This window comes from Botryllus schlosseri, chromosome 16, assembly GCF_051294905.1.
Source record: "Botryllus schlosseri isolate E-star chromosome 16, Bs_hap1, whole genome shotgun sequence".
Classification (NCBI taxonomy): Eukaryota; Metazoa; Chordata; class Ascidiacea; order Stolidobranchia; family Styelidae; genus Botryllus; species Botryllus schlosseri.
The window spans coordinates 14,426,677-14,446,583 of record NC_137251.1 but is presented as its reverse complement, the minus strand read 5'-3'; the positions used below and the strand labels follow the sequence as shown (position 1 = coordinate 14,446,583).

Genomic DNA, 19,907 nt, shown 5'->3' with positions numbered 1-19,907 from the left:
CCATACACAGCTTTGATCACGTACCAAATTTGTAATTATATATTTACGGGCGTGAGCGTCATTGTATTGACAATGATTGTGTCAGCTGATTGTATAATGGGGTGTCAGCTGATTGCATAAGTGTGCTAGCGAACGTTACGGTATTGAGCAATGGTTAATACCGTAGACAAGTCCAAAGCTAGTGATATTACACCATACACAGCTTTGATCACGTGACAAATTTGTAATTATATATTTTTTTTTAGCATCACTACAAATCATTCTTATTCCTATATATATGTATGTATGTCGCTTATTAGATTATACCATCAAAGAAATCAAGGATTGCAATTGACAGAGATGTCGAGAATTACAGCTTCTGATGTATACGACATTATAGAGAGGGTTCATTACAAGACTTGGAAAAGATTTGCTCGAGATCAACTTAAGTTAACAGACTTAGAAATTGCTGATTGTGAATACGCAGATCCCAAGAACTTAACTGAACAATGTTATCAAATGATACAAATATGGGTTCGTAAAAATGGTCGATGTGCTACAATTGACAGACTCGATGAATTAGCTAATAGTTGTATGTACGATTGTACTACCACACGGAATTAGCTCGAGAAGAAAAATGAGAACAGTCCATTTGTTTTACCGTTATCAGATTTGAACGTCTCAATGAGTTTACCGCCAAAAGTAGTTATTTAAACACCACTACGAGTGAGCGGGACATGAGAAATGGATATACTTCTGAGTGAAGACTCCGATATCGCGTTCTACGTGATATTATGCTCTTGCATTAAAACCTATTGCTGCATCAATATATACAAGAAGAAAAGAGATTCCGAGATTGCAGAAGCTTGCAACGACCTTAAAGCTGCTATCTGTAAAGTCTTCGGGCAATGAAGCTAATATTCATAATATTCTTATTGATGCTAAATTGGAAATCAACGGATGCTCCGGAATTAATATACCCTTTCACCGTGAAATATCACGAAGAGGACTGCTTAGCTACTGAGCAAGAAGCAATGAAATTGATTTTACGTTATATCGCGGCATATTCTTTGACTAACTGTACGCATATTGAAATAAACTATTGAATGATGATTTGCATTGTCTTGACTCGACTTTGTTAGGTTGTGCTTTCAGTGCCATATAGTGCTACTATAGCTTCGTGGTTCTGCTACAATTTACTAACACCAAAGCTTTGAGAATAGAGAGAGAGACACAAATGTAGGATGAGATTTTATTATTCAGACCAAATATGAATTTACCATTTATTTTCCATTAACACATATTCAACCAGTAATTTAAAATTGCTGAGAATTTTGCATCCACCCCGCAGGGCGATGTCCGTATTGAGGTGGTACCGGTGGTACGCCAGCATTCATTCCGTAATAGGCGTTTTGTGGTGCTGCATTCATGCCATTAGTCGCGAAGTTCGCTTGAGGATGATCTTTCGATTGGATTTGTCCCGATTCTGCGATGAAGCGAGATGTTTCCTCCAGAATGAACGATAGCGGACCACAGTCAGGATCCTGTACCACATTACCTATATAAAGATATAGTTTATTAGTACAGAATTTCATTAGATATTTACAATCTAACATACTTGGAGAATAAATTGTAAATTCGTCTGCTGGGTTAATCTGCTGGAAACATTCAACACCATCACGAGTATAGGTCGCGACGAGTCCACCTTTGTGCGTGAAGACGGCTTTGTATCGCTGAATGGCACCCGAAGTACGATGTAAGCGCAATTGATGATGATCAATTACATCATCATTTATGCTTTCAAGTCGTAGCTTCGATATGTTATTAAACACATATAGCTCTTTCCTCAATGGACCGCCGACAATTCTACTATCACCTCTTATTGCGATGCTCATATTGATTCTAAATTAATATAGAAAACACAATATAGTTATTATTCAGTGAAAACATGAATCCACACACGAGAAAATAGATCAAGAATGAGTCTTGTCATTTATTTTTACTTAGTAAAGCACAACGACTATTCACTTGTTCATGCTCAACCCATATATTATCACAATGACAGAGATTTTCGAATAGTTTTCCACACATATAGCATTTGGCTAAATTTTCGAAGCCGAGATGAAAATAACCACATTCTGCTAATTGATAGGCACTACTGTTGAAATTTTCTTTGTAAGGTTCGAACGAACGTAATCTACGTTCAAAATTCATGTTGAAAAACACAGCTTCGTTCTGCTTCGCATTTCGATTACAAATTTCATAAACGATATCACCGACTTCATTCTTCATTGCCTGATGTGCACCTAACGGCTTAATAGACACCATCTCGTTATATTGAAGAACTGAAATATTTATAAGAATGGGAGCTTTTATAGCTGTGTAGAATGCGATGCTGTATTCTGATTGGAAGATTTTTCAACTTTGAAATGCTTGGTGGTCGTTTGATTTAAATTTACAACATTCCAAAGTTCGAATATGTTGTTGGTTAAAAATACATTGAAATTATTGGTCTAGAACACGATACTGTATTCTGATTGGTAGATTTCCAGCTTTGAAATGATTGGTCGTACTTTGATTTAAATTTATGACATTCCAGAGTTTGAATATGTTGTTGGTTAAAAAAAATACGTTTGAAAGTATTGGTATGAATTGTAACGAACGTTACTTTCGCGCACTTCCATTTATTTGAGAGTTCAATTTGAGTTTGCTTTGTTAGAGGTTGTTAGAGGTTGATAGAGGTTCGTTTACCGTCTACTATTCATTGCTTTTCAAACACTCAATCCATTGTTTGCTCTATCAACAAAGCGAAAACGACGGTTGGGAATGTCTTTTGTTCGAACGGACTGTTACTATCTATCAACAATTTCAAATCCTAACGGTTAATGTTTGTCCGTTAGTGGCCGAACATTTTTTTTATGTGATTCTGGCGCGAAGCATTTTCGTATAAGATTAGGCGAATGTGGAATGAGGTATCACTAAATCTGAGCGAATCAGTGAAAAGTATTCGAGATGTCTTTGCAAGTTGAAGTAATTATGGATGATGATAGTCAGCAGTTGGCAAACAACCAATCAACCCGAGAAAGCAGTGACCATGCATTGAGTGTAGAAATTCCGAATCATATGAAATGTGATCAAATGGATAAAGATGATGAGGAACTCGTCGCTATGGATCGATACTTTAGACCCATAACGAAGATCCGATCCCTTCCGATCCGATCCCTTCCCGATCCGTCCCCTTCTGTCAATCATCAAGCTTCGGGACAAGCAGTAGGCAATTTTAGACCCATAACGAAGATTCCATCTGCTAAAGAAGTTCTTCTGAAATCTTTGAGCGAAGAAGAATTTCGCGAACGCGTTGTCATACGTCAGATATGTCCCGCATTCGAAACTGATTCATCCCCATCAAAACAACAGGCTAATGACATCGAGCTAATTAGCAACGAGAACCAACTTAAGGATCAATTGATACCTCTGAGTCAATCAACACCAGTAGGTGAACAACCCGTTGAGACAGTGACTAGCGATCCGTCCCCTTCTGTCAATCATCAAGCTTCGGGACAAGCAGTAGGCAATCCCGACAAGGAAATGGATTTGTCTCTTGGTGCGGAGGCGATTGCCGAAAGTAGCGAGCCGCTAGGTGAAATTTCTCGTGATAGCAATGAGATCGCGAAGCAAATCCTACTGCGACGTATAGAGAAGAGCACATCGCAAGTTACAGAGCAAGCTACTTTTAGCGAGCTTGTCGACGATTCCACTCATATTTCAAGTGGTTTTTCCGACTCTAATGTTGGTTCTATACCAAAGCCGAATATACCATCATCGCCAGATTCGTCAATAAGGATCTATCCTAGATATTGGATCCGACATGATCGCCCGGTCATTAACCCACCGCAATGGCATATAGGTGACACTACCAAAGCAGAACAGAAGTATGATGAGAAGAATCGCGTATTCATGCGTTGGCTAGTTGGATTTAGAGAGGCGACAGAAATACATGATGGTTTTCTCATGTATAGATATCTGGAAGAAAATATTGTTGAAATACAATATGGCGGACTGAAACGGAGTCTCAATTTTCTCCGTGCCGCTCTGATTGTAGCTATCGGTGAAAGCTTGACTCATGAAAAATTACTTGCTCCACACTTCTTTCTGGAAGGGGATTGCCTTTCTGGAAAGGAAGTATTGCACGAAATGCTTTTCGGTAGTGAAACAGCAAATTATTTGCTGTCGAGTTTGGAAAATTTGAATGCTTTCAAATATTATGATGCTACAAAATGTGTTTCTGTGTTTCCCAACTGCGGAACGCTTTTCTTTGAAAATACTGCTTTACAGGAAACAATTCTGACTATACATCGTACAGCAGTGCAATGTGAATACGGGATTATTAATCCATCTTGCTGCTTCATGCTTTGTGATAAACAAAATGGCTCTGAGTTGATGAGTGTCAAACATCCTATATCATTCAGGGCTAAAACGGTCATTGTAAAATTTGGTAGGGGGATTTACGCACCTTCTCTGGTCAGTTTCAACAAACATGCCCGTCGTGATGTTCTGTTCGATTTAATAAAGAGAACTAAAACTTCAAATATTAAAGAAGTTAATGGCTGTGTTGAGAAGGATCCCTTGGCTCAAGTACTGTATCTCAGAGCATCTAGCTTCATAACCAGAAAAGAAAAAGCTGATAATGATAGTCTTTGAATAATATGTTTTGCTTGTACGATTGTTATTTGCATGAACGATTGTTATCAATTCGAATTTTGTTTGCACCTTGACATTATGACTGAAAAACTTGGCTGATGTATATATTATTTGCATGAACGATTGTCACTAATTCGAATTTTGTTTGCAGCTTAACATTATGAATGATAACTTAGCCGATATAGCTGCATCCACCACTCAGAGAGACATGACACAAATTAGCGATATGTCGGCCTTCTATCAAAGTCTGATGGATCCACAGGAACCTTCACGAAAGCGTCCTCGTCAAGATATTGGTTCTTACTTCGAACACATGATGGATGATCATTTGAAAATGCAAGCGATGTGGAACCGCCTTATTTCGATGGAAGGATTCGAACAAGACTGGACAAAAAATTTTCTTGTCATTGCAAAAAACGTGATCAAAGATATCGAAAAACTGTTGTGTGACGATAAAACAGACTCGAATATTCGTGATACTGAGATTGCTAGATTGGACAGAATTAAGTTCATGTTTCTGTACGGTTTAAACCAATCTAAATTGCGCTTGAGATATAATTTCGTTTTCTAGTAAGTGAAATTGTGCTTGTTTTACAGATATAGAGTAAATATAGGTAATATTTTCAATACTTTGTTGACACACGACTTTACGACTGGATACCGTATCATACAAGCGCAAACGGTAAGCAAAAAAAAACTGCGATTGAAATAAGCTTCTCAATTTCTAATGTTCTATGTTTTACAGATAGCATAAATGACTCTACGCAGGCGATATTTGGATCGAGATTGGATCGTCGACGAATCCTTGGGCTTTGAAGATGCCGCCGTCGAAGTAATTGAAGAGCACTACGATTCGATCATTGACTCAACGTGGACTTCGAGAAATCGCGTGCGACATATAGTCAATATTCGGATGATTGAACGAGAGCCCGCTGACATTCACGCGCGTATCGCAAGTATATACCCGCAACGATTTAGACAATTTAAAATAAATTATGGCTTTGGGTATCTACTATATAATCGTGAGTCTGAGCGATATACGTATTTTCACCCCCAATCATCTCAAGCTGTCCTCGATGTCCCAAGAACTATCATATCGCGTGAAGATTTTGATTCGTTTAGAAATGCAATTGATTTATCGGCCGGCTACGATTATGCGAATCGAGTCAGACCGGACACAAAATTTGTTTGTTCGGAGGTGCTACACATTACTTTATTCCTGTATGAAATGGAAAGACCCTTACTTAGCGGAGGTGTTGTCTCAGAAGAAATGGAAAGATTATCCAAATGTAAATTTATCAGAGTTTTCATTCGTAATCGTAAAGGAGTACCATATACAGATAATCTCTGCCTGTTTCGATGCCTATCATTTAGTTTAATTAAAAAACTTGACGAAAGTCATGTTTCTCAATTGACTAGCCAATTTGAAAATCGTTACGGAATCTCAGCTGTTAATGGTATATCCCTCGAGCAACTATCGAAAGTGGAAGCATGTTTTAACGTTAGAATATTACTTTACGAAAAACGGGAACAAACCACGGTCTTGCGACGAACTTCCAATGCGCCTGGACTCACAATTCATATTCACATGTTTGAAAATCACTGTTGCTTAATATCGAACATAGAGATTTATACGTCTACTTTTATGTGTGATTCGTGTAAAACATTCTTTACCTTGAATGCTAATTTGAAACGACATATTGAAAATCATTGTAATTCTTCGAAAAGGTATCGATACGGTTCTGGTGTTTATCGTCCTAAAGCGACGGTGTTTGAAGATTTGGAAAATGAAGGTATATTTGTTAGTGAAGAAAAACGTTTTTACAAATTCAGAATTTGCTTTGACTTTGAGAGTCTCTTAGTAAAAGAAAATCTCAAATCCGATACACCCAAGGTAACATTTACCAGTAAACATGTCCCGCTCTCAGTCTCACTGTGTGATAATGTCACGAACGAAACAACTACATTTATTTCCAATGGGAACCCGCGTGATCTAATTAAAGAAATGGTTGATAAGCTTCATGAAATTCAAGAAATTGCGTCTTCGCAAATGCGTGCTATATATGACACCGAGTTGACTGCTCTTCGCGACTTGATTGAGGAACGTAAAGTGATTGATCCGATTAAAACGCGATCGTACCTGGAGTTGTTGTATCATCGCTTTCAAACGTGGTTAGATCAAATACCCGTAATCGGCTTCAACTCGGCTCGCTATGACTTAAATCTGTGTAAAAAATATTTGATCGCTCTTTTGCGAGAGGAGAGCGGCTTTTTTGTATTGAAGCGAAACAGCAGTTATCTCACTATCTCCACAAATAAATTGAAATTTCTAGATATATCTCTCTTCCTTGCTCCGGGATATAGCCTGGATGCGTATTTGAAAGTGTACGGTGATGGAGTAAACAATAAATTTTACTTTCCATATGAATATATGACGCATATTGATAAATTGAAAGAGACATCGCTACCGCCACACGATAGCTTTTATAGCAGTCTTCGCGGGCATAATATTACAGCTGAACAATACCAAGAATGCGTCAATACTTGGAAGCGTCTCGATATGAAAACAATGAGGGATTTTTTAAAATACTACAATGAATGTGATGTGGTCGGCTTTCTCGTCGCGGTAAATAACAACTTCGACTTCTATAAAAAACTGGGGATTGACATGTTCAAAAATCACGTCAGCCTACCGAGTATAGCTAATCGACTTATGTTCGATCAAAGCTGTGAAATCGCTTTATTCAATAAAGCCAATGCCGATCTCCATCACACTGTAATTAATAACTTAATTGGTGGATTGGCACAAATTACAAACAGGTATGCAATGGCAGACGAGACCAAAATTCGCATTTTGAAGTATGGAGACGCAGCCAAAGACGTGAAATCTATAGTAGGATATGATTGCAATGCATTATATTTGCATGCCATTGATCTCAATATGCCAACTGGATATGTCACCCGTTGGCTGTATGATGAAGTGAAACAGAAATTTCATAGAAAACTTACTTATCCATCCATGATCGAACTCGAGTGGTTAACTTATCAAAGCATTGTTCGCGGTATTCCGATTCGTCACGCTTGGAACGGTCCGCAAGTGAAACTCGGAGCCCGTAGAATTAGCGTAGATGGTTATTCAGCAGACCGGAAGTTAATATTCAACATGGACGGGTGCTGGTGGCATAATTGTATAAAATGTTATCCTTGTAATCAAAATATTAATCATAATCGACGCATTAAAACCGAAGAAACCACCGCCTATTTTGAACGCCTAGGATATCAGGTCATTCGAGTGCGCGAATGTGAATGGAAAGCAATGAAGCGCGATCCAGACATTGCGCGCCTCGTTGCACATTTACAAAGGAATGTGACAAAAGAATATTTACTCTCGCAAGAACAAATACTCGATCGAGTCGTTAACAATCGCTTTTTCGGTGCGATAGAATGCGACGCGCACTGCCCAGATCATTTGAAATCTAAGTTTGAAGAGTTACCGCCTTTCTTTAAGCACATCGAAATTAATGAATGTGATATCGGTCCGCATATGGCTCAATACGCAAGGGAAAATAAAGTCAAGTTTCCGAAAAAAGCGCTCGCGTCCAGTTATTTCATCGAAAAGCAATTGGTTACTACCGATTTGTTGAGTTGGTATTTGCGTCACGGAATGGTGGTCACGCGTGTTTACCAAGCTTTGGAATATGAGCCTAAGAGAGTATTTCGCAACTTCGTAGATCGCGTAACAACGCTACGGCGTAAAGGTGACGTCGTTCCTAGAGATCGTGCACTTGAAATACAGGCTTTAACCTTTAAAATGTGTGGAAATTCAGCTTTCGGAACAACTATACAAAATCCAGCCAAATATAAAAATCACAAATATGTGACTCGCGATGAAGTTCAAGCGCTCATCAAAAAACCGAATTTTATCGACGCCGATGAAATTGACTCGGATCTTATTGAAGTAACCTCTCGCCCCGATACGACTCGCCTTGATCAACCCGTCATCGTAGGGTTCTTCATATTTAATCACAGTAAGCAACGGATGTTGTCGTTCATGTATGACTTCCTCCACGTGTACATAAACGATTGCGATCAATTTCATCTTGAACTTGACACCGATTCCTGTTACCTTGCGATATCAGCTGATTCTATCTACTCATTGATCATCCCTTCAAAGCGTAAAGAGTTCTTTGAAGTTCATGATCAGTGGTTGGTTCAAAGGGCGTGCGTTAAGCATAAAACAGACTTCGAGAGGGACCCAGTCGCTTTCAAAATCGATGAACCGTGCTGTATCGCTGCTCATAATTACTCTAAGCGAACACCGGGTTTGTTTAAAGTAGAATGGAGTGGACGGGGGTTTGTAGGCCTCAATTCAAAAACCTACTATTGCTCGGGTGATACAGATAAATATTCTTCAAAAGGTTTGAGTAAAACGGCCTGCAAAACTTTCAAAGATTTCAAAGGTGTATTGCAAAACCGTTCTATCTCCGGTGGCTATAACTCCGGCTTCCGCTGCTTTCAGGGAGAAATATTCACATATCATCAATATCGTTCCGCTTTATCATACGGTTACTATAAAAGAATTGTATTGAGTGATGGGATTCATACTGTACCGCTTGCGTTGTAATAAAATGTTGACTGTTTTGTAATAAAAAAAATGGAGCGTGCACGTGTCTTAAATTCTCCGTTCAGGATGATTATAGCTGGACCTTCGAGCTGTGGTAAGACATGTTTTGCCTATCGACTTGTGCAAAATGCCAAGAAGATCATCGCGCCTTATCCAAGGAAGATTATTTGGCTGTACAATAATTATCAGCCGTTATACGATAAAATGAAGGGTGTGAAATTCCACCAAGGTCTAGACGAGTTAGAACATTTACAGCAGGGTGGTAATGGACATACTCTGATAATACTAGACGACATGATGACGGAAGCACAACAAGCGAGGGACCTATTCATACGTCATTCCCATCATAATAATGTCTCAGTAATCCTATTAGTCCAGAACATATTTCACCGAGGTGGTGGTTTTCGTGACGTCACTCTCAGCGCTAGCTATATTGTGGTGTTTAAAAATCCACGTGACGTTTCACAAATACGTTACCTTTCACGTCAAATGTTCCCGGACAATCCTACTATGCTTACAGAAGCATACAAAAGAGCAACTCGCAAACCTTATTCATATATTGCCATTGATTTAACCCAAGAGACACCGGAAAAGTATCGACTTCGTACCAACATATTTCCGGACGAACGCATGACTGTGTATTTGGAATAAATAGCGCGCTGCTCGAACGATAATCATCATTCGGGATGGCTAAGGACGCGCGAAGACTCATTTTGAAAAAACGTTTAAAAGATCATCTTACCAAATTGAAAACTTTACGGAGGGCTAAAAACCCCGAACGTATTCAGTTATTGAAGCATAAGGAATTTGTCGCTAGTGTGTGCGAGTGTCTTCGAAACCTGGTGTCGGGCGATGTACCTATTTCTAACGCAAGAAAATCTAAATTGAAAAAACACAAAGCCAGTATACGGAAGGTCCTGTGTTGCAAAACTCAAAAAGGCAGGCGCAAAGTTTTGCAAAAGGGAGGCTTTCTTTCGGGTAAATACGTGTAACTTTAATTCAATACTGTATCTAACGTTATTCCGTTCCTAGCCATTTTGAGTGCCGCTATTCCGATACTGGGAAGCCTCTTGGGCGGACTGACGAGAAATGCGTGAGCTCTATTTTCCACCGCTACTAACAAAAGATGGATACGAAAGGAAATTTGACAAACATATTGCCAAAATCAGAGACTCGGATTTGACTCGCGTGCAAAAATTAGCGCTTTACAAACACGGTATCAATGTCTTGAGAAACCTAAGAAAGAATGACGCGGCGATAAAAGCGCTCGCAAACGCTTCGTCACTCGACGATAAAAACGCGTCGCCGCCCGTCATTAAAGCAGACGCAGCGCGCGCGCCACCATCTGATGACACAAACGCGACGGCGGGGCCCCCGCACGCGTTAAATTGGAGCGTTACTAAACAGGAGGGAGATACTCCAAAGAAGAAAAAAAACAAGAAAAAAGCAAAGAAAAAGGTCGACCTCAAACCTCCGCTTAACTGGAAAGAATTCGATACTCCGCGTCAACAAAAGCCCAATCAACGCTACTTTGGGAAAATATGGACAAAATAGACTACTTCGATCCCAAAAAACCCAATTCTTATAGGGGTGCTTACCTACAGAAAGACAGCGAGTGGTTGAAGGGACAAGATAGTTATACCTATCACTTTCCCATTCGAAAAAGATTTAAACGTCGTCAAGTTGTTGTGTCAGGGATCGGAGCGCAGTTTCAAAGCGATTTAATCGACGTACAGTCTATTTCAAAATACAATCGTGGGTTTAGATATATCGTTCTTATTATTGATGTTTTCTCCAAGTATGTGTGGATGATTCCGATTAAAAATAAATCGAGTGACAACATGATATCTGCTTTCAAAAAAGTTTTCAAAGAGAGCCTTCCATTAGTGCTACAGACAGACAGAGGTACCGAATACACGAGTCGAGCTTTTCAGAATTTTCTCAGAAAAAACAAGGTGCGGTACTTTTACACAAAAAGCGAATTGAAATCTTCGATTGCGGAAAGGGCTATCCGTAGTTTCCGTCAAATCTTCTACCGCTATTTCACGAAAAATAACACCAGCAATTATATCGATGTGCTAGATGATATGGTCTATTCGTACAATCACACCAGACACCGCTCGTTAGGGATCCCTCCTAGTGAAGTTAATAGACATAATCAAGAAAGCATTTGGCAAAAAATGTATGGATTTCGCGACTCCAAACTACCCACTTTAGCGGTCGGGACCCCTGTACGCATCTCGAAAATTCGCAATCTGTTTGAGAAGTCTAGTCGACCCAACTGGCAACCCGAGATATTTTACATTGCCAAAGCCATGAAAGGAGATCCGCCAACGTATCGCTTACGTGATTACAATAACGAAATAATTGACGGACAATTTTACAGACAAGAAATTCAACCCGTTACTGAACCCCAAAAATGGCAAGTCGAAAAGATTATAAAGAGGCGACGGCGTGGTAAACGCAGTCAGTTTTTAGTGAAGTGGTTGAATTATGGACCGGAATTCAATACCTGGGTCGATCAAAAAGATATCGTCGAACCGTAACTTTTATCAATTCATTGCTCAAGTTATAATTATACTGCTCATCGTGAGTTTTTCGCTGTATAATTTGAGTGTCGTACAAGACAACAAAGAGCTTTGGGTGTCGCTGTTATCATCGTGTGTGGGATATATGTTACCAGCTCCAAAGATACCCAAACTATGAGTTATATTACGTTATTTTCCAATGCCTCCATGGACAGGTTTCCACAAAATACAGCTGCGGTTTACACCAACGAACTAGACACCCCCAGAAATGTAGAAAGAAGCGAAGTCGCGTTGACTGAGATTGGCTTCCCAACCGATTTTAACGAAAGGATCGCAATCACAAATAACCACTACGGTTTCGACATTATGGGTCCCAGTGAAGTCACAAGAAGATTGAAGTTCAAAATTGGTGAATATGAATCTGTATATGACATGTTTAAATCGTTGGAGAGCATTAATCCCGATGTGAAAGTCAAGTGTTTTCCTGAAAGTGATAGCCTGACGGTTTCGATTCCACACAAAAACATTGCAGCTAGTGCAAGACCGAGAGAGAATACGCGATGTCGAATCGAGACCAGAGAGTACGATTATACTGGGACACTTGACCATCTAGAATTGACGGCAGTTAGGGTTACTGTCCTACGTTTCATATTACCGAAGAATAGAGCAGAGCTATCCGCATACTTTTTTACTGACAAGACAATACATCTCAATTTTGATGTACGACCCTTGTCGAAAATCGATTTCGTATACGTTCATTGCGACATCATTGAACCCCAAGAGTCTAGCGGTTCACTACAGCGTTTATTACGAGTTGTAAAAGTCGAAGGAGATAAGAAGGTGTTTTCAAAATATTACGTAAAACCTTTCTTTCTTCCGCTAAGTATAAATAGATTGGAACGTGTAAAAATTTCCTTGCTGGATCACAAAGGGGGTGAAATTCCGTTTCGAAGCGCTCCATCGAGCGCTGTACTTCAATTCCGAAAGCGCGGTATCGCACTATGAAATACATTCACATTAGCAGTTTGGAATCAGATTTTGTTCTTGAGCTAGCACGACCGATTACAGGAAAATACGAACTGGGGCTAGCGGAGTTCTCGATTCGCAACGAGTTCCAACCTACTTTACCTGCTTTCGACGCTCTGTTATGGCAATTTCAGGATGAGAAAACATCGCCTCTGATTCAAGTGGGAAGTAAAAATCATTATTATTACCCCAAGGGTAATTATTATGACTTCAAAAGTTTGATTGATAGAATCAATCGCACGCAGGACCAAGTATATATTAACCAGCTAGGAAGGTCTAATGCTATGTTAGTCATTCCACCTTACAAATCGGGTGCGTTTCCTAATTTCCTGAAGAATCCAACCGGAGTCAGAAATCCGGTTTTCGTGTATGGAAAGCTTCAGAAGAAAAAGCTGCTAGGAGGGAATTATTTAACTTCAGAGATCACTCTGAGGGATTCCATTACGCCTATCACCAATTTATTACTTTATACCGATCTCATTCGACCGCAATCAGTCGGCGACACGAAAGCTCCGCTATTACGAAACATCCCCATTACGAGTAGTGTCAATGAATATCAACATCATATATTCGAAAAAATATACTTTTTCCCTATGATTACGGAAGACGCTCGTCGAATTCAGATTAGTATCAAAGACGATAAAGGTACGGGTATAAATCTGAAGGGGTCCATGATTGATATCACACTTGCTTTACGTCATCATGAGAGCACATTACTGTTGTGATCGCGATGCCTTTCAACAATACTATCGTGTGCAAAGTGGTAATGGCATAAACTATTTTCGAGGACGAGTGCAAAGAGGACACGGTTTAGGAAATCTCTTTCGTAGTTTGGGACGAAGTGTTGTACCATTGATATCAAAAGGGGCGAAAGCTCTCGGCAAACAACTACTCCATACAGGAGCAGAAGTAGCTTCTGACGTATTGCGTGGACAAAACGTCGGCGAAAGCTTCAAAATAAGAGGTAAACAAGCAGCTAGCAAAGCTCTTGACAACTTCCTAGGCAAGAGAAAGGCACCTAGAAAAAAGACCACGAAACGGAAAAAGCGCCGACGGGACATTTTCGATTAAATAGGACTCTCCCTACTTTATTTTTTCATTAGCTAGCAGACTCGCGAAAGATGACGGAGCTAATTCACGCGAAATCTGCCGAAGGCGTACATCCTAGCTTGGATCTTTTTCAACTCCCACCTACCCAAACAAGCGTGGAGAAGAAACGGATCATTAAGATTCCGCCTGTGTCGGACAACGCAAGCGTAATTATTTACCGCTATGAAGGATGTGACGATTTTATTGATTTAAGCGAGTCCTATTTTTTATTTCGCTTGAAACTATTGAAAGGCGATGCGGATCTAGCTGCCACGGACAGCATTGGAGTTGTGAATAACATTCTTGATTCTCTAATTTCTCAACTTCACATCAAAGTCGGGAACCATACCCTGAAACAAGACGTGAAGCTACAATGTTATTCGGCCTACTTACACTATCTGTTCACACCTCACGACGTGCAAGAGACAACGCTTCTTACACAAGGATGGCTCAAGGACACAGAGAAGCAATTGGATGATTCGGCCCTAGGCGACGGTGCGGCTAACAAAGGTCATAAGGCGAGAAGTTTGCCGTATGCTGGGAGCAAAGTCGTTGAAATTCGCGGTAAAATACATCATGGGTTGTGTTTGCAAGACCGCTATATTTTGGACGAGGTTCCGTTAGAGTTCGAATTGACATTGAATCCGAAAAGTTTCTTTCTGTTTGGAGCCGCTACCAGCAATTTCAAAATCATCAAAAAAGAATTGCACCTATGTGGAGTGCGGGTAACCGAAGATGTGAAATCTGCCTTGATGGTAGACGCACCGGCTAGGTATCCCTTTATGGACATGAAGCTGCTGACTCGAACTTTTGCGGCTAACACCACTCAAATCGATATTGGTAATCTGTATTCGGGAACCCTGCCGACACGTTTGATTATAGCCATGGTGAAAACCGAGGCATTCCAAGGAGCATTCGATAAGAACCCATATAATTTTATTCATAATAAAATGAATCGGGTTGAATTGAAAGTAAATGGTTTCCTTATGCCAGAGGGTGGCTACGAACTTGATTTTGAAAACAATCATTATTCCGAGGCCTACCTAAATCTCATTCAATCTATGGGTGCCATCGAACGACAAAAAGGCTTGATTTCCCCTTCCGAGTTCGCAAATGGATACACGCTTCTAGCATATAATTTGCGAGGTGACGATTTAGATGACTGCTTCGAGCTGCAGAAAAGTGGAACGATCAGTCTTCGAATCACCTTTCCTGCGGCAGGTGTTGAGAGCGAAACGACACTGCTGTGCTTTATGGAATTTCAAAAAATACTGGAAATAAGCCAAGCTCGCACGGTGACCGTGATATGAACGGACAAGAAATAGATGAAATATTGTATAGTTACCATGCTACGAAACAACACTATCTAGGGAATTTCCCTATTGATCAACTCCCTCAGCGCCCAAAACCTCCTTATTCAATTGTGATCAATTATGATGAAAGTCACAAGGAAGGTAGTCACTGGGTTTGCATATATGCTGATCAATATGAAACCCATTTTCACGATAGTCTGGGTATCACTCCATTCAGGATTGAGATTGCGAGTTTCCTTGATCCCGAAAATTATACTAGCTCAATAAAACCATTACAGCATGAAAGGTCAGACGCTTGTGGAGCTCATGCAATTGCATATATCGTGAAACGCTCTACTGGTATGAGCACACTACAGTATTTGGATCACTTCGGTGATGATCGAAAAGAGAACGACGATATCGTAGTGGACTTCGTTAGAATCTTGAAATGGGAGCAACTAGTTTCACCATCATAGAATACTTTGGAGATGATGAGAAGGCCTACATGAAAGTCCAAGGAAAAATTATTGTCATGAATGCAAATCGTATTCATAGAATTTCTTTCGAGCCGTTTCACATACGCATTTACCCGCATGATAACGAAGTTACAATTTTCCGCGGGTCTGATTGGATACCAGTGCGTTTTCCTAAAAATTGCATGTATATAGATGTGTTGTCGAAGCATAGAATTATTCGTCGTAACCGTGGTGAACTTGTCGTTTTTCGTAAACTAAAATTATGGGAATTTTTGAGAAATCGCTTTTAATAAATTTGTGTGTATTCATCGGAGTTATATATAAGTGGTTATTGCTTGGGATCTAGTCAGTGTCATCATGAATGCGCTTATAGTATCGATGTGTTATCGCGGAAAGCCGCACCATGTCGAAAATGAAGGAACGTTACAAGACATTCAGATTATGACAGATATCTTAGTACAGAAATTCAAATTCAAGACTGAAGATATCAAAGTGTTGCGTGAAGAGCAAGCCACTCTTGGAAATTTTTCCAGAGAGCTTCAAACGATGGCCGATAGTAGCGCCAAGATAAACTTCATATATTTCGTCGGTCACGGATTTTCATGTCCAAATAACACAAAAGAAAATGATCCTGAAGCTCGCGATTCCGGATTTGTATTTTATGATAGGCATCTACTCGATGATGATATGTGTGAGCTATTAAAAAGCTTTCGTAAAGATACAAAAAACCTACTCATGTTTGCGCAGTGTTATAGTGGTAACTCTGCCGATTTGAAATTTCATTTACGAGAAGACGCTGCTTCGCAAGCACTCAAGCGCAAACGAGACGTAAAATCCAAAACTGTTCTCATAAGTGCAGTTAGTGACGATCAAATCAGTTGGTGTTTTGAAGACGGTAGTGCTTTTGCAAAGAATTTCAGAACCGTCATACGTGAACACGACGAAATCAAATTCTTCGATCTTATGCGTAAATTGCGACAACTAGATAAGAGACAAAAGTGTTCGATATCATCAAGCTTCAAATTGGATGAACACGATCATCTCATTCGAAAAAGAAGTTTCAGTTGGATAAAATCTCAATGGAAGAAATCGAAATAATAACTATCGTTGCAACCGCGCTGTTATTTCTGGAATTCTTATTATACACGCTATTTTGCTGTGGAGAAGAATGTGAACGTAAATCATGACTATGGCTCGCATTTGTATTGGTCCCCTACGCTTGAGTAGTAATGGAGATCGTAGCTATTATGAAAAAACGATTGTATTACCGAAAGTGAGATCTATCACTATTCCTTTCTCATGTGAAATAATGTATCGTACCAATAAGATCGTAGTGAAGAAACTGCATGTTCCTCACTACGGTAAGATTGAATCTCCGACAATCACTGTCTGCAAAGACAAACATTACTGTTTACCGCGTACCTGTCCTATTCTTATAGAATTTAAAGGGAATGCGATCGTTGTAAAAAATATAATCGTATTCGAAGCGTTACACAACGCGCGATTTTATGATGCTTGTTATTAGTTTGATATGTCTGTAATAAAATCGCAATACAACTACGGCTCCTCATTCGTGTTCTGGTCAGATACAGCATCAATAGAAAAGTCGTGGAGACTACGGGAATTGAACCCGTATCTTCTATTTGCAAGACAGATACTCTACCATTGAGCTAAGTCCCCATTCAGACGAATAACAACGCAACCAGACGTTGATTTTTATTATTTATTACAAGAACAATACGGAATGTATAATGCAATTCCACGCTACTCGCGGTGGATTAAAACAACACTATTTTTCTTGCTGGGTGACTTGCGTATCTTCCATTGCATGTCTACGGGTATATTGAGTAGCTAGTTGGAAATAACGTTCCTTATTTTTTAAATACATTTCCGCACTCTCTTGATCCATCGGATCATAAGGGTTTGGTGAAGCGAGCAATGAACGTATTGATATCAGAAGAGTGGACGTTGTCATCGCTGGTGACCATTCCTTCTGTAAAATATCGACACATATGGTACCTTTACAGCTTACGTTAGGATGGAATATCCGTGTTTCAAATCGCATTTTAGGAGGCTTGAATGGATACTCGGTAGAATATTCGATTGATAATCTGAACACACCACCTTCGTAGGGCGTTCCGTTTGGTCCTTGGATCGTTGCCCACCAACTATACATATTCTTTTCATCGAATGGTCCTGCTCGGATACCTTCGTAAGCATTCTGCTTAAATTTTGCTTGTTCATATATCAAACGCTTCAAAGCACGCATGCCTATCGAATGATAGTATTCGAACTGTCGCACTTGCTTTCAAATAAACTATAATTCAATCTAATTATACATGTAAATAGAAATAGGTTACAGAATAATGAATGATATGATTAATGTATGAAATGACATGCGTCGCGCATTTCAAATCTACAACAAAAAAATACATTAATGTATGAGATGAGATGCGTCGCTCATTTCTAATCTGTAACAATTTTTCATAAATAGGCTGTTTAATTCCACGGCGGTTCCTTGTTTGATAGTAATACACTTTCCATTTATGCGGACATCTTCCTCATGAATCTTCATTGATTTTTTTTCGTTGTCTTCGTCACGTATGATCACCCACGTATATCCTTCACGGCGTTTTATTATGAACTGCTGCTCAAATTTTATCGTCGCTACACCCGTTACTATTATACTCTTTGAAGTTTGGTCCATTGTAATATTTGTTGGAGATTCGAATTTGACATTGTTAATCACTATTCTTCCCATCGTCGCTCAATTTCGTATTGAATGGCTTAGCATCAAATTTGTGACTTAAATAGTTCCCTAAACTTCTTCTACAATCATTGTCAATACAATGATGATCACACCATCGCGGAATAAACATATATATGATCGCAAACTTGTCACGTGATCAAAGCTATGTATGGTGCAATATCGGTAGGTTATTACCCATTGTGCAATAACGCTCACACAACTCTTTCGCGCGCTTTTCTCTGTTTGATTTGAAATTTCAAAAGTGGTCACGTGATTGGAGTCGGTCTAAATACCCACTTTGACGCGTTAATCAAAACAACAGCAACGAACGCTAGGCGAGATGGGCAGAAGACTGCAAATCATGAACAATGGAGGGTGTAACACCAGAACGAGCGAAAATATACTTCGAACATTTGGACAAGCACTGGGAGAGGAACTGGGATGGAGCTTGCGATGGGATGGCTGTATAGGAATAATCGGACTGTATATAGGAATAAGAATGATTTGTAGTGATGCTAAAAAAATATATAATTACAAATTTGGTACGTGATCAAAGCTGTGTATGGTGTAATATCACTAGCTTTGGACTTGTCTACGGTATTAACCATTGCACAATACCGTAACGTTCGCTAGCACACACCCCATTATGCTGTCACGGTTCGCTCTCCTAACCCACACCCATTAACACCCATTATGCAATCACCTGACACCCCATTATACAATCAGCTGACACAATCATTGTCAATACAATGACGGTTACGCCCGTTATTGACATATATTGTCACCCATTGTCCCTATTGAAGCACTATTGATATAACTCTTTCGCGCGCTTTTCTCTGTTTGATTTGAAATTCAAAAGTAGTCACGTGATCAAATGCTGCGATGTGATTGGAGCGGAGCTGGATTATCCCTTATTTACTACTTACATCGCACCGCCCCAGAGCAATTTTTTAATAGTCAGAGGGAATTAAATTCATTTCTACAACGAACACAAACGATAAACATGTGTGAAGTCATGGTAATTTTCAACCCATCCACGAACTACACAATAAAGCAGTAACGTAACTTAAGTACCTGCAATAATAGTGGAAGTCGTCTACAAACCTAACCGCCAGCAAGTTCGTAGTGCAAAAGAAGAAGATCTATTGGAGTATAGTCAAAGTGGATGCAAGGGGCGAATTTTGATCCAACTAGATGTGCCAAAATCACGAACTGGCCATGAACTCGTGGCCGGCCACGATAAATTCGTATGGCCGGCCATAAAATTCACTGTGGCCGGCCACAAGACAACGCTTTTTCATGGCCGGCCACGAGATATTTGTGGCCGGCCACAGAAAAATCTGTGGCCAGTAAGTGGCCACGGGAAAGCTGAGACCCCTACTGGCAATCCGTGTATGGTACGGGGAGTACATGCGTCAATTTGCTTCAGGGTTAACAATAATG

General features: G+C 39.8%; 1 protein-coding gene, 1 long non-coding RNA gene and 1 other non-coding gene across 3 annotated transcripts; 1 reads left to right on the top strand and 2 right to left on the bottom strand.

Moving 5' to 3' along the window:
- Window positions 1-5,275: 5,275 nt before the first annotated feature.
- On the top strand, window positions 5,276-9,304 carry LOC145458650 (uncharacterized). Its single transcript, XM_080337086.1, has 2 exons — window positions 5,276-5,362; window positions 5,426-9,304. Exon 2 carries the CDS (start codon window positions 5,435-5,437, stop codon window positions 9,302-9,304), a length of 3,870 nt encoding a protein of 1,289 aa, XP_080193212.1. The 5' UTR covers window positions 5,276-5,362; window positions 5,426-5,434.
- An 8,020-nt stretch (window positions 9,305-17,324) lies between these two features.
- Trnaa-ugc (transfer RNA alanine (anticodon UGC)) lies at window positions 17,325-17,395 on the bottom strand. Its single transcript has one exon. It is a non-coding gene; the product is annotated as a tRNA-Ala (tRNA).
- A 29-nt stretch (window positions 17,396-17,424) lies between these two features.
- On the bottom strand, window positions 17,425-19,387 carry LOC145458223 (uncharacterized). The gene is made up of 2 exons (XR_013921089.1): window positions 17,840-19,387; window positions 17,425-17,708 (listed from the first exon to the last, which is right to left on the bottom strand). It is a non-coding gene; the product is annotated as an uncharacterized LOC145458223 (long non-coding RNA).
- Between the last annotated feature and the right edge of the window lie 520 nt (window positions 19,388-19,907).